Genomic DNA, 14,512 nt, shown 5'->3' on the forward strand with positions numbered 1-14,512 from the left:
GTCTATACTAATATATAAATCTAGTCGTTTTTACGGATGTTCCGTTATAACTACTAAACCATGCATCCGATTGACTTGAAACTTGGTATCCATGTAGAAAATACATGTACTTAATGGATAGGCTAATATTTATATGAGTATTGGACTCCCTACACCAGTTGCGGGGTCGTTAATTATGAGAATCGTCGTGGGAGTGGGAAATAATGATGTTAATTTTAAATGCCCAGCGAAGCGGACGGGTACAGCTAGTTATTATATAATTTTATACAATCTCCTCGACAACCTGGTTGATTTTCAATCTTTAAGAAGTAGAGGACACATAGAAGACATATCAATAGACACAAAAGCTCGTTCCTTTGGTGGTACCGGTACAGCTGGGCGCTGGGTTACCTGGTGGTGCGCCAGCATCCTGATGAGAGCGGCCTCCCAGTCCCGTGCGGCCGGGCACAGGCACAGCGCGGCGCGGCACGACGCCACCGCGGCCTGCTGAGAGCTCTCTGCTCCGACTGCGCCGCTCTGCAAACACCAGATATACATATAAATATTTTGAAGTCGTCGTGGCCTAAGGGATAAGACGTCCGGTGCATTCGTATGTAGCGATGCAACGGTGTTCGAATCCCGCAGGCGGGTACCAATTTTTCTAATGAAATACGTACTTACCAAATGTTCACGATTAACTCTCACGGTCAAGAAATAACATCATATAATAAAAATCAAACCCGCAAAATTATAATTTGCGTAATTACTGGTGGTAGGACCTCATGTGAGTCCGCACGGGTAGGTACCACCGCCCCACCTACTTCTGCCGCGAAGCAGTAGGTAATGCGTTTCGGTTTGAAGGGTGGGGCAGCCGTTGTAACTATACTGAGACCTTAGAACTTATATCTCAAGGTGGGTGACGCATTTACGTTGTAGATGTCTATGGGCTCAAGTAATCACTCAAAAGAAAAAAAAAATCTGCTACAGAACTTGTTGTTTATTGATATCAACAGTTGTTTCAAGGGACGACTGTCAATAACATAGACACAAATCTAATTAGTTACCGGTTACACAATCAAGTCTTTGACCGGGCGTCGCAAGGTATCGGCAAAGCCTTGTTCGGACTAGGAGAGTATTTTAGTCGAGTACCGAGTAATTTAGTGGCTAAACTACTCGCTGCTCGCCCGAAAAAATAGAACAAAACGGATCGACTTGACTAAATTATTTACTAACCTACTCGACTAAATTTTTGGTGCTCAGACACATTTAGCTACTAAATTACTGGGTACTCGACTAAAATACTCGCCTAGTCCGAACAAGGCTTAAGCGACGAGTATGTGCCCGGACAACTGCTACACGATTACAAGTTTTTTTTTTTATTGCCCTTGTAGGCAGACGAGCATACGGCCCACCTGATGGTGAGTGGTTACCGTCGCCCATGGACTTCAGCAATGGCAGGGGCAGAGCCAAGCCGCTGCCTACAAAGTTGTAGAACAATTAATGTACCTGCGCGGTGTAGTGCAGGACGTTGTACAGGGTGTCCTCGAACGCGTGCGGCGTCACCTCCTGGAGTACCTTCTCCTGAGTTTCGCTCGACTCGCACAACGCACCGACGACTTGCAGCTAAAACAAAACCTATATATTAATACGTGAAGCAAAAACTTTGTACCCCTTTTTACGAAATATTATCCGGGCGGAGGAGTATGAAATTTCCCACGCTTATAGAGAATATAGAGAAGGAGTGCGTAATGTTTATATTTTTTTTAAATTATGCAACAATAATGTACATTAAATCAAATATGTAGTAGTAGTAGTATGTAGTGATTAGCGGATTTCAAAATTAGAAAAAGGAATACAGTCAAACCTGGATAAGCGAGAGTTCAAGGGAGCACAATCTCAGTCTCGCTTATAAAGGTTTCTCACTAACCCGAGTTTCTCGCTAATGCACACTCTGAATTTCATTTCGCGATTTTCCGGATTCAATGGCATTCACTATTTTAAGTTTATCACTTTAATTTTCCGTTTTGACATGATGCAGAACAGAACTTTCCTTCGCAATTGATTAACAATAAACTGAGTAAGTCCGACAGAACGGTACACAGGCACACGTGTCCATTCGAAAAGAGTGCGATAAAATAACAACGTTATTTAGTTGCACGAAAGTTAAGAATGAGTCATAAAATAGCAGATGTTAAATCTGTAATTTGTTTTGTCATTTGTTCCTCCTAAATAATATAAATAAATAAAGCTCGACTGTCGCTTATAGAGGTACAGATAAGTAGCACTTACGGAGGTCCATGAGGGAAAAACGACTCTCTCTTACAGAGGTTTCTGTTTCTCGCTAATAGAGGTTTTGGGAGCTTAAAATGACGGGTCCTGGCTCTTACTCTCACTTATAGAGTTTTCTCACTTATCCAGTTCTCACTTACCCAGGTTTGACTGTAGATACTCAACATTTAATTCTACAAGACACTGGTCATGATGTCGTTTTAGTAGTTTTAGTGATTGATTAGCACAGCAGTTTACAACTAAATTTCTACATTATTGTCTTATGGCACATTTCCATATAGAGTCGACGTAGATACAGATTACTTTGTTACCCGAGCGCTGTAAAAAGTTCTTCTTCAAACGAGGCTTACGGAGAGTACTCAGAACGCCTTGACGTCCATGAGCGACGGTAAGCATTTACCATCAGGCGGGCCGTATGCTCGCCTCAAGGACAATAAAAAAAGTATAAAAAATCACCCACCCATTGTAGTCCTGCTTTCCCTGGCTCCAAAGGCGGCACCAATAGACCAGGTAGTCTGTCGCTTATTATTGATATTAGCTCTTGCGGTAAGCGGCCTTCATCTAGAAAAAAATTAATAATCTATGGTACCTTCTAGAATCATCCCAAATCATAGACAAGATTTAAAACATTTTTAAAGTTTTGTCCACAACTTCCCAGATGTCTTCTTGTGGTGATAGCTTCGTCGATAAAGCCCATAATTATTATGTTTAGGATTAGTGGTTTGCTATCAGTGAACACAGACCAGTGCCACTTTCCTGTCTTTACCTGCTGACTAGTAACAAAGAGTTCTGGCCTAAAAAGCACTACAACCATGATTATATGTAATTAAGACATCCACCTTATCTGTGCATCAGCCGCTCAACAACAAGAAAGCCCATGTGCAGAACAAAAAAAAACAAATATAACTCACCCCTGTACTGTGTTACAATTACTGAGAAAAGCTCCAAAGACTCAGGCAAACAGACGGCACTCGTTTTAATACATAATAACATTAATTGACTGTGATGACTCCGTAGAGAATATAGATCTGTAAAAATAAGAAGAACTAAGATACCCACAGTTTAGGGTCAGCTGGTACTGACTTCAGAGGAATGTGGAAAAATGAAGTGCATATTATCTAGTGTCACGTTAATAAGCTAAATGATCTACTGACGATCTCAAGTGGTCCTAGATGGTCTCACTCTCAAAATATCCACACAATACATATTATGTGTGTAAATTATATTAATTTTTACTAGATTAAAAAATTTAATAATTTTAAAGGTAGCTCACCTAATCCAGAAAGCACAGTTAGAAATTTGAGTACGTGCTTAAGACAAGCGCTCGCGGTCTCTGGTTCCCCAACATCATCAAGAGCTGTGCTCACCAGATCGTCTACGTCCTGAAATTACAAAATATAGTAGTAGCATGTGCATACATCAAAGCCATACTAAAAAATTAGGGTTGGTATAATAGCCGGCAAACTTCTTGAGCATTTGTCGACGTAGTGGGGGTAAGTTCGCGCATGGTACACTCACGTGCAAAAACAATATTTACTCTGCGTCATAATGCTATTAAATTATTAAAATCAACATATTATGTATTTAATATAGGTTAATAATTGTAATAATTTAATCTTGGGATAAAATAGATATTCCTTCTATTAAGTCAAAACTAGAGCTGTTGCCAGGTCTTGGTTCAGTTGAAGCGAAGCTGGTATTTGTAATTTTTTTTTCGTTATCATAATCTTGACCAGCATCATCATCAATGTTTTCATCACCCGAGTCGCTATCATCGTGATGAGTCGACATAGGGCTCATCGGTGTAGTTTACAACTTGGTCGGTTCGGTCTTCTTTTTTGTCTATAATTAATTATTTTTTGTAGATATTCGATTCGTAGTAATCGAATGTAACTTTTTTGAATTACCAGCTTCCGATTACTTTCTGTTTTTTTTTCCATCATTCTTCATTCCGAGCCATTAAAATTTATATCTTCTTTAAATATTTTCGAAGCCTTTCTACGATACGGAGTTTCGCTGCTTGTTATGTAGTTATTATGATTACATCTTTTTATTACAGATTGAACGAAACTATCCATTACGGTAACTTTCTTCTTCCCTGATCTTTTCTTACCCGGAGTCCGAAATACGGCGAGCAAGCCAGAGTCTTTAGCTTCGTTAATAATGCACCTAGCAGTACTCACTGATGTTTTTCTTGCTTCCGAAGTCTGTTTTACTTTTTCCATATCATTCTTCTCCTGTTTTATAATGAAGCAATATACGTCGTACACAAAATTTCTACCCTTTCTTTTGAATACTACGCCATAGTGTATTTTTTATAAAAAATCAACAAACACTCAACATATAGCAATGGCAACTAAGTCAACAAGCAATTGAGTCGACTATTATCAAAGCCGGCAATGTGACTTTTGGACAATTATTGTTAAATCAGAAAAACGAATTATTGACTTTGTATTCCATTGGCAGTCACAAAACTCTTCTGAACGACATCTTAGATAAATAACAGGTTAAGTATTAACCTTTATTTAATGCAGGTTTTGAACCGTATTCTTTGAAGGAGACGATTATATTCAAATCAATCTGTATTGACATATCAATAATATTTTTTTGTCCAAATGCACAGATTGCCACCTTTGATAATAGACGACTCAATTATAACAAATAACTTAACGATTAATAACGATAGACTTTTTACTGTACGCAAGCGTACTTTTGGGAGCAAGCGGAACGAGGGCGCGGTGCGGGGCGCAAGGTTCGACTGATCTACCAATAACGCGCTCGATACGATTTCCCCTGCCGTCGCGCCTCACCCTCACCACCAAAGTGATCTAAAATTCGGTTCTGTGCAGTCAAGGTCATTTGCTCACCAAGTTTGCCGGTTACTATAATACAAAAATTTTATGATGAATATATTTTATTTCTTAATTTTTATGTTATTTTTATATTCATATTTGTTGGATAGAATATCCACCTACTTTTTGAAGTGTCTCCCTTACGACCATATGTTAATATTAAGTTAATGGTACTGTGGTAAAAACCATACCTGTAACTCAATTGACAACTGTTCAAAGTTTCAACTTTATTGATTGAACAAACAGTGTCGGAGTTTATCAATGCAATAGGTACCTTATTTACTGGTGGTAGGACCTCTTGTGAGTCCGCGCGGGTAGGTACCACCGCCCTGCCTATTTCTGCCGTGAAGCAGTAATGCGTTTCGATTTGAAGGGTGGGGCAGCCGTTGTAACTGTACTGAGATCCTAGAACTTATATGTCAAGGTGAGTAGCGCATGTACGTTGTAGATGTCTATGGGCTCCAGTAACCACTTAACACTAGGTGGGCTGTGAGATCGTCCACCCATCTAAGCAAAAATAAAATAAAAGGTACCTTAAGAGAATTCGTAAGCGCAGCACTAAAATGAGGGTATGTCAAAACAAATTCCCTTAAGTTCGATTCTGAGCAGAGATCGTTTAGAAATGTGTACGCGTGCAGCAACTGTGTCGCATCACGGTCTCTGGAAAAGAAGGTTTATTAAAAAACAAAGAATTAAGTTTAACGTTATGAGATACATTACATTAAGTTCAAACTGGTTTACATTTCACATAAATTTTTACCAAATATATTTAATTAAAGAGATATATATTGACTTAAAGCAGGATTTAAAGACAGAATCCTATGGCACAATAATCAAGCATGGTACTTTTTAGAGTACAAGATGGATTGGTAAGTTTTGGAGATGGTTGGGTACTGATTGGTCTTAACTTTAATTGGTAGTCAACATGTGAAAACGCGTCACACCACTGGCAGATGCTTATGTATTGTAACTATCAGCTACAGAATCATGAAAAACCTGATTACTAATCTCTTCTGAATGAGACAGTTTCTTATGAAATCAAAGTTACAATTTCATCCTCATATGTGGCCAAAATGATTAGGAAGTTAACAAATAACATTCTTACACAACAGCTTTTTTGAAAGTTCTCATAGTACAGCACAGGTAGCTGTGTGCGTCAGGTTGCCTCACAGCTGTTCCTCTAGTTGCTCCGGACAAACACAACAATAATCTACATACTTCGACACCACCATAGCCCCCGTCCTGTAAGTCAAAAATAATGCTTGGCACCTTTTTTTGATGAATTTTAGAATTTCATCTCCAAGAGTTTGCAGTACTTTCAAGTAATAAAACTTCTTTTTAAGCTTTTTTTAAGTGATAAAAAAATATTAGGCATACTTGCATTAAGGTACATTGTGACCCGCAGTGAGTAACCACCATTCTGCCTATGAACTCTCTCCCCTACACTCTTACACCCGACGTCCGATCTCCGTCCGGGGTCAGAACCCGGTCAGAGTAGGGAGGTTCCCGCGGTCAACACTACAACCAGACACGCGGCGCCACCCCGAGGACGCCCGACCGACGGGTCGTCGAGACGATAATCGACGACCAACGACACCAGTCTCCGCGGTACGGCGGCCCTAATAGGCCGCCCGAGCGGTGCCGCTGGTGTTCCGGGATACCCCGCTGGGCCAGAACCAGCCTACCGGGTTGGAAGGCGATACACCGCCGATCGGGTTGCTCTTCCACGGTATGTTCGGCGACGACAGCGACGACGACAACGCGGACCGCATCGCAGGACGCGTCGTCCCGTCCTCCTGGTGCCAGCGCGCTAGTGTCGGTAGCGTGCGGCGCAGCCTCAACCCCCTTAGGTCGCCCCGTGACCATCACCGGGAGGAGGCTGCCTCCTCACAGAATTCAACAGGGCATCTTTACCTTTAATCCACAACGACTTCAAGGTATCAATGTGCTTCGGTAACCACTTAACACCAAGTAAGATGTGAGCCTATACACCAATCTACACAGATTATTTTAGTAACCAACTAACAATATTTGGTTTGTATTGGGAACATACAGTACAAATAGTCTAGATAGTTGGGTTTTTTGTCAGCATTAAGAAGGTATCTATTAGCAATTATGCTACCCTTCCAATCAGAATGCTTTATGTAGTAGATAGCCAACCAAATTAAAAATATGCCCTTCTAGAAATATTCAAGGTCAATGCTTGGATAAGTACTATTTCGGATGGAATTGAGATGAATGGAAATGAAATTTATTACTAATAGAAAAGATAGATAGATAAGGCTAGAGAGTTCTTAACAAAAAAATAATTACCTAATAACATTACAAGGGTCTTCCGAAACAAATAAATATTGCTTACCTTTAAACTAATCAAATGCACAACAAATTCTTTTGTGTCTACTGTCCTCATTAGAGCATATATTGCAGGCAGGTTTCCATAACACACATTAACAAGCACTGTCAGTGACTTGTGACCAATTGTTTTATGGTGTGGTTCTGTCATCGGCTGTCTTATCCAGTCGGTCAACTGTTTCATCAAACTTGTCAGATATGATTCTTGCCAGCTAATTTTGATACCATATGAAATATCCTATATTAAAATATGTTTGATTAGTTAAACTATATTGTAGGGTAAAGAAACAAAATTGATTTTAGTAACGGAGCAATATATCACACATGCTTAGAAATGTGACATACATAGTTTCAGTATTTTCTGAGGTCTTAGATAGGCAACAATAATTTACAGTTATCAAAAGAAGTTTGACTATTTATTAAATAATATAACATTATTTAATAAATAGTCACACATAAAGCACCCAAGGTGGGTGGCGCATTTACGTTGTGGATGTCTATGGGCTCCAGTAAGCACTAAACACCAGGTGGGCTGAGAGCTCGTCCATCCATCTAAGCAATAAAAAAAAAACCTTGAAAACTACACATTCATTAAAATAATATGTGTAATAGTAGCAGTGATTTTTTGTTAAGGACAAATATGAGATCTATGCTATCTCTCCCAGCAAATAATTCCCTGGTCAACTGATAGTCTGGACGATATAATTGGTAATACAATTCAGGTCACTAATATTTAATAATTGTTTCCTTTACAAGATTCAAAATTAACAAAGTTTAGAAGCACCTTGTGTTTTTTTTTATTTTTTTTATTGCCTTTGTAGGCAGACGGGCATACGGCCCACCTGATGGTGAGTGGTTACCATCGCCCATGGACTTCAGCAATGCCAGGGGCAGAGCCAAGCCGCTGCCTACCGCTTAATACTCTCCATAAGCCTCGTTTGAAGAAGGACATGTCATAGCGCTCGGGAAACACCGTGGAGGGGAGCTCATTCCATAGCCGGATGGTACGTGGCAAAAAAGATCTCTGGAAACGCACTGTGGATGACCGCAGTGGCTCCAGGTAGTATGGATGAACTCTACTCCGGTGGCGGGCGGTGCGATGGTAAAAACGAGATGCTGGTATCATCTCGAACAATTCCTCAGAGCACTCCCCATGGAACATACGGTACAAAATACAGAGGGAACCGAAGTCCCTCCGCAGACCCAGAGGCTCCAAATGTTTACTAGTAATCACTAAATAATAATAGTAATAGTTTAAGAAAAAAAATTAGTGACTATATTTTTTACATATCGTCGCTGTCAAACCAAAATCTGCTATGTGCACTTTTTGAGATTTTTACTTTTTGACCTTTTCGTGTAGTTCACAGCCCTATCTACCATATAAAAAAACTGTTATGCGTCTATAGCTTTAATATTTATCTATAGCTTTCATTTGATATAGTTTTTAAAAATTCACCTTCCTATAAAATTTTATACAAAAATATTTTACTCATTAATTCAAAATAGAGTTTTTGCACATAGCAGATTTTGGTTTGACAGCGACTATATGTAAAAAATATAGTCACTAATTTTTTTTCTTAAACTAAATATTGATTTCCAATTGAAATAAATTAGATAATGTTAAGCTGAAGAAGTATTTCTAGTAGCCGCCGTTATTCATATACAATAATAAGTTAATTTAAGATATAACAGTCAGAAGCTAGGCATATTTTAAATGTTAATTTACAAGCACATACCTGCATTACAGATAGTAATTTTATTTTCTTCTCATTTGATATTGAATCTGTTAACAACCGTGACAATATTGCTATAAATCTGAAATAAAATTAAATTATTACAATTTCAGCAACAGTAAAAACCTAAGCATGCTCTAAGCTTACTGCCCAATGATCAAGCCCTAAAAAACCTGTCTATTATCACTATTTTTACTCCTATTAAAGGCTCTATGTAAATCGGTGCCTAATGATTTTTAGCCAATTTAACACACTAAAATGAATTTTACAAGGTATAATAGGTAATAAGGATGATAAACATGACAATTTTTTTATATCGGCAGTAAGCCCTGGGCATGTTTTGTGTTAATTAATTACTGCTAGAGGTCACTACTTGACTTCTATCATCCAATTTGAGTGTGTTGTTCTACAAGTCACATAATTTCATAACACAATTCAACCAACAAAGCATTTCTCATAATTTGTTATATTGTAGCACAACAATCAGCTGGGAAACATAGACTTACCTAGGATATTAAGGTTTCTTTCTGGCAGTCTATATTCTGTAATTTCTAAAAAACTATCACAGTTTAAGGTATTAATTACGTGCGAACAAGCAACCTTGAACTTAAAGAAGTAATTGAGGTAAGCACAATTAAACACTTGTCTATATCGACTGGAAGCTTGGACGTCGGCCGGCGGCGTCTCTGCCGCTCCGCCTGCATGCTTGCCCCTCAAAGACCCATAAGGAGTAACAATTAGGGATGTGCGCGTTATAAATTTAAAGTTCAGATGTATACAAACTTGTATGTATGGGTGAGTGCATGCCTCGCGCTTGGCTCCGCTGCAGCACGTGACAGCACTGCTACTCCTGCCCAATGAGGACCTCGCCCATCACACATTACTCTCCACAAAGAACTGAAGAACGCGCAAACTTCGGAACGGCCAGGAGAGAATATTGTTAAGTCACAGGAAGATGCAATTAACTAAAATTTAGACAGGAATCATTTCAGAGTAAAATTGAGTATTTATGAACGTGCCATTTTTAAATATACATAGTTCACTTACTCCAAGATACCGAGTCATTAAATTAAGTGCAGATTCACTATGCGTTGCTTCAAATTCACGAGCGGCTGTTACAAAAGCTTTTAAGTTCGCAAATTTGCCATTATCGGAGTTAGTACACCAATTATCAACACTGTCAACTTCCATTATGGATTCTCAGAGAATAAATACAACTTGGTCACCATTAAAAATCTAATAAAATCATATCAAATGTCTATCTAAACTGCGTAATAAAAAACTTTATTAATTATAGAAACGAAAACAAAAGCTCCACTGTTTTTATATTTAAAAATAACAGTCCTTGGTTACATTTTTTTTATTTCTCCTGAATTGTCGGTAACGCATAGGGAACAGAGCCCATACATACTTCAATAGGTTTTTTTTATGATATTTATTTAAAGGACAATGCCCAAAAGTGGGCCAACTTTATGTCAAAACTATTTGTACTTGAAAAACTATGCCTTATTTTTTCACGTTGTTTAGTTTATGTATCAATATTTCTTTCAACCTGGTATTGTTTTCCAAAAAAATATATTACTTAATTGATAACATCCCAAAACGATCCATGCCATAGTTTTTAAATTCGCCAATAGGCAAAGGGCTTAGCCCATACAGCCATATAGCAAACCTTATATGCTGTCAAACGTAATACGTAACGTTGTAATAATAATTATTACTTAAAACCATGAATTATTTAATATTTTTAGATATTAATGATTCCATTAGTAAAAATATCAATGGCCTACCATTACTCTATTCTTATTGTATATGATCAGAGTTTTGGCAGCAACCCGAGTGAAGCGTCACTTGAATTTTTATTTTAATGTTTTTTTAATAGTTTATTGTGTAATTTGTATTATTTGTATTTGTAATATTGTGTATAAAAGGTGTGCGTAAGCTCATGCTCAGTCAATGTGGTATTCGTCGAGTTGACGTCGAAACTCCCAAAAAGCAATAAAACTTCGACAGACTAGGCTGTATAGGCTACGCTCTTTGCCTGCTTATTGGTGAATTTAAAAACAACAACAACAATATCGTTGCCGGCTTCAGGTGAATGAAGCTAGCCCCTAAAAAAAATTTTTTTTCCCTATTTTCTACTTATTTTCTATTAATTCGTTTGTCCATCATTTGTTCTTGATTGTTCACTGTTAATAATTATTTGTTCTGCATTTATTTATTTAAAAAATTTATTTAAAAATATACCTACAAGTTAGCCCCCCTACTGCAATTTTTAATATTTTTTCATCCTTAATGACTCGTAAATATTTATTTTCGATTGTTCTTATATAAAACACGTTTGTTCTCTTTCGAAATTACTCGTTTTTTGTTTAATTAACTATTTAAATTAGTTGAATAAATGTATGCAAATTTTTTTTTAAGTGATTATATGACCTGGTAACTAAGACCTTTAAGTCATGTCTTATTTTAATTTATATTCTTATTTTTATGAAAGATGATAATATGGAGTGAAATGAAATGAAAATGATTAATTTGAGACATTAATAATGAACTGGGATGAAATCAAATGAAATGAGATGATATGGGATGAAATATAATCTTAGTAAAATGGTGGTCATTTACTAAGATTTTTTCAGTGGACTTTTTGGAAGATCCCGAGAAGTTGCATCCAGCGGCTTTGTTTCATTTTCCCACATTTGTGCACTTTCACAGATATTAAACAGTTAATAAACCACCGTTATTACACATTTAAACCTGAAGAAACACTAAAGAGACAAAATAAAACAAATCACACAACTTCACTCCTCGCGTTCCTGCCAAAAAGTCCATGTATGCAAAATATGTGTACTGCGCATAGATTAAACACTATATTTGGTACTGCGCATGCGTTAACTATAATGCCTAAACTTTCTACGCGGTTTTAACCTATCTTTTTTATACCTTCATAACGATTGGTAGGAGGATGGAAAAATGTATTTGGTCTAACTTTACGCCAATGCACATTATTTCATTTATTAATTTATTAATTTTTTTAATTAAACTGTAGACCAATTAATTGATCCTTCAGGATTTATAATTGTTTTTTTTTTCACGATTAAAACCGCGTAGAAAGTTTGGGCATTATAGTTGACGCATGCGCAGTACACATATCTTGCATACATTTATTCAACTAATACAAATAGTTAATTAAACAAAAAATGAGTAATTTCGAAAGAGAACAAACGTATTTTATCTATGAACAATCGAAAATAAATATTTACGAGTCATTAAGGACGAAAAAATATAAAAAATTGCAATCGGGGGGCTAACTTGTAGATATATTTTTAATATTTTTTTTAAATAAACAAATGCAGAACAATCAATTATTGACAGTGAACAATCAAGAACAAATGATGAACAAACGAATTAATAGAAAATAAGTGGAAAACATGAAAAAAAAATTTTTTTGAGGGGCTAACTTCAGTCACCTGCCGGCTTCCGGATTTTCATTTCATTTTATTATTATTATGAGGATATCATAATAATAAAATGTACGTAAGGGCTTATTTCTAGCAACATTAACCACAATTAACTTATTTAATAGGACTTTTGGCGGGAACTCCAAACGTGGCGGTCGATTTAAATATTTTTACTGGTTTTTCGTTAAAAAATTACCAAAACTTATTTTATATAGTATATATATATAGTGTAAATAATTGTACATTTTGTTAATTAATAAAATGAACGAACCGGAGGATCCAGGTGGAACCCCAAAACGTTCCAAAATTCTTCGTAAAAGAGGTTCGAAGGAATGTGGACCTGAAGCAGGCGGCGGTGAGGATGTCTTTATTCCGTTTTTTAAGCCAGGTTATCTGAGACTTTATCCTGAACATTGTACAAATACGGACTTCAAAGTGTTTGTTGAAAGCCAGGACCAACAGGTTAAACTTGGAAATAAAAGCCCAGTTTACTTAAATCATATTTTTACTTCGGAAGTGAAAGGTGTAGTAGCTTTACATAGAGTCAATGCCAACAAAATTGCAGTTGTTTTTAAGCAATACAACACTGCAAATAATTTCATCACAAATACAGAGTTTTTAACAAAGCACAACTTGAAGGCGCATATTCCTGCAGCGCAAATAGAAAAAACTGGAATCATCCGATATGTGCCTACCAACATTTCGAACAAAGATTTATATACGAAACTGTCTTCGATCTATGAAATTATTTCAGTGAGAAGATTCACGAAAAAAGTCGGTCAAAGTACTGTAGGTCTTGAGACTGTTAGTATAACTTTCCTATCAAATGTTCTGCCCGACAACATCCAATATGACCTATTTTCGTTCAGGGTGTTTGAATATGTCCCGCCGTTGCAGCAATGCTTCCGGTGCTTCAAGTTCAACCACCCTGCGAAAATTTGTAATGGTAAACAACGTTGCTCGATATGTGCTGGGGAACATAATTTCAGAGACTGTGATAAAAAAGAGAACTTGTGTTGTGTCAATTGCAGTGGCCCTCACCTGGCCATTTCCAAATCTTGCCCAATAAAAATGAAAAAAATACTTGAAAAGAAGGGTAACATTACTTATGCCTCTGTGGCTAATACAATTACGACATCTGATTTTCCATCTTTACCTACACAGTCGAGCAGCATAGTTAAGACCCTGCCATCAATAAACCAAAGTGTACATAAATTAAATAAAAATGTAAAAATTGTAAATAATGTAAATAAAACAGTGCCTGAACCCAACTTGAACCAAACTCAACTTAAGGCTCAAATTGCAAACAATAAGAATATTTTGATGGCAATGGTCCAAACTTTAGTTGAATTGGGTAATAAAACAGATAATGAACCGGTGACTACACTGTTCATTAAAGACTTACTTTTAAAAAATCTGTCACATTAATGGATAGTACAGTACAGAACATACAGCAGTTATGTATCGCTCAATACAATATTCAAAGTATACATAGAAAAAAACCTTTATTGTCTAAATTTTTAGCTGAGCAAAATGTTGATATCTGTCTACTCAGTGAAACTTGGCTGAAAGATACTCAGCATTTTAAAATTTCGGGATATAATTCCCACTATCATAATGCTCAAAATGAGCATGGTGGAGTAGCAATTTTGATCAAACCGTATTTTAAATATAATATTATTCAAACCAGATTTTACCAAGACATTCAGACTGTGGCATTATCGTTATATGTAAGTGGTAACCACTTAACGATTTTATGTGTATACTGTCCTCCCTCGAATGGTAGCTTCAGAATAAGTAAACTGCGTAATATAATTAGAGATTTGCCTAAGCCAATATATGTGGC

General features: G+C 36.9%; 1 protein-coding gene and 1 long non-coding RNA gene across 2 annotated transcripts; both read right to left on the reverse strand.

Moving 5' to 3' along the window:
- Window positions 1–279: 279 nt before the first annotated feature.
- LOC114250710 (uncharacterized) lies at window positions 280–10,590 on the reverse strand. Its single transcript, XM_089735726.1, has 11 exons — window positions 10,253–10,590; window positions 9,989–10,170; window positions 9,209–9,287; window positions 7,480–7,710; window positions 6,226–6,362; window positions 5,654–5,780; window positions 3,542–3,650; window positions 3,180–3,296; window positions 2,729–2,829; window positions 1,486–1,602; window positions 280–516 (listed from the first exon to the last, which is right to left on the reverse strand). Exons 1-11 carry the CDS (start codon window positions 10,394–10,396, stop codon window positions 295–297), a joined length of 1,566 nt encoding a protein of 521 aa, XP_089591852.1. The 5' UTR covers window positions 10,397–10,590; the 3' UTR covers window positions 280–294.
- Window positions 10,591–13,488: 2,898 nt separating this feature from the next.
- LOC149500563 (uncharacterized) lies at window positions 13,489–13,818 on the reverse strand. The gene is made up of 2 exons (XR_016324774.1): window positions 13,678–13,818; window positions 13,489–13,594 (listed from the first exon to the last, which is right to left on the reverse strand). It is a non-coding gene; the product is annotated as an uncharacterized LOC149500563 (long non-coding RNA).
- Between the last annotated feature and the right edge of the window lie 694 nt (window positions 13,819–14,512).

Source organism: Bombyx mandarina, chromosome 20 (genome assembly GCF_030267445.1).
Source record: "Bombyx mandarina strain Sakado chromosome 20, ASM3026744v2".
NCBI classification, from domain to species: domain Eukaryota; kingdom Metazoa; phylum Arthropoda; class Insecta; order Lepidoptera; family Bombycidae; genus Bombyx; species Bombyx mandarina.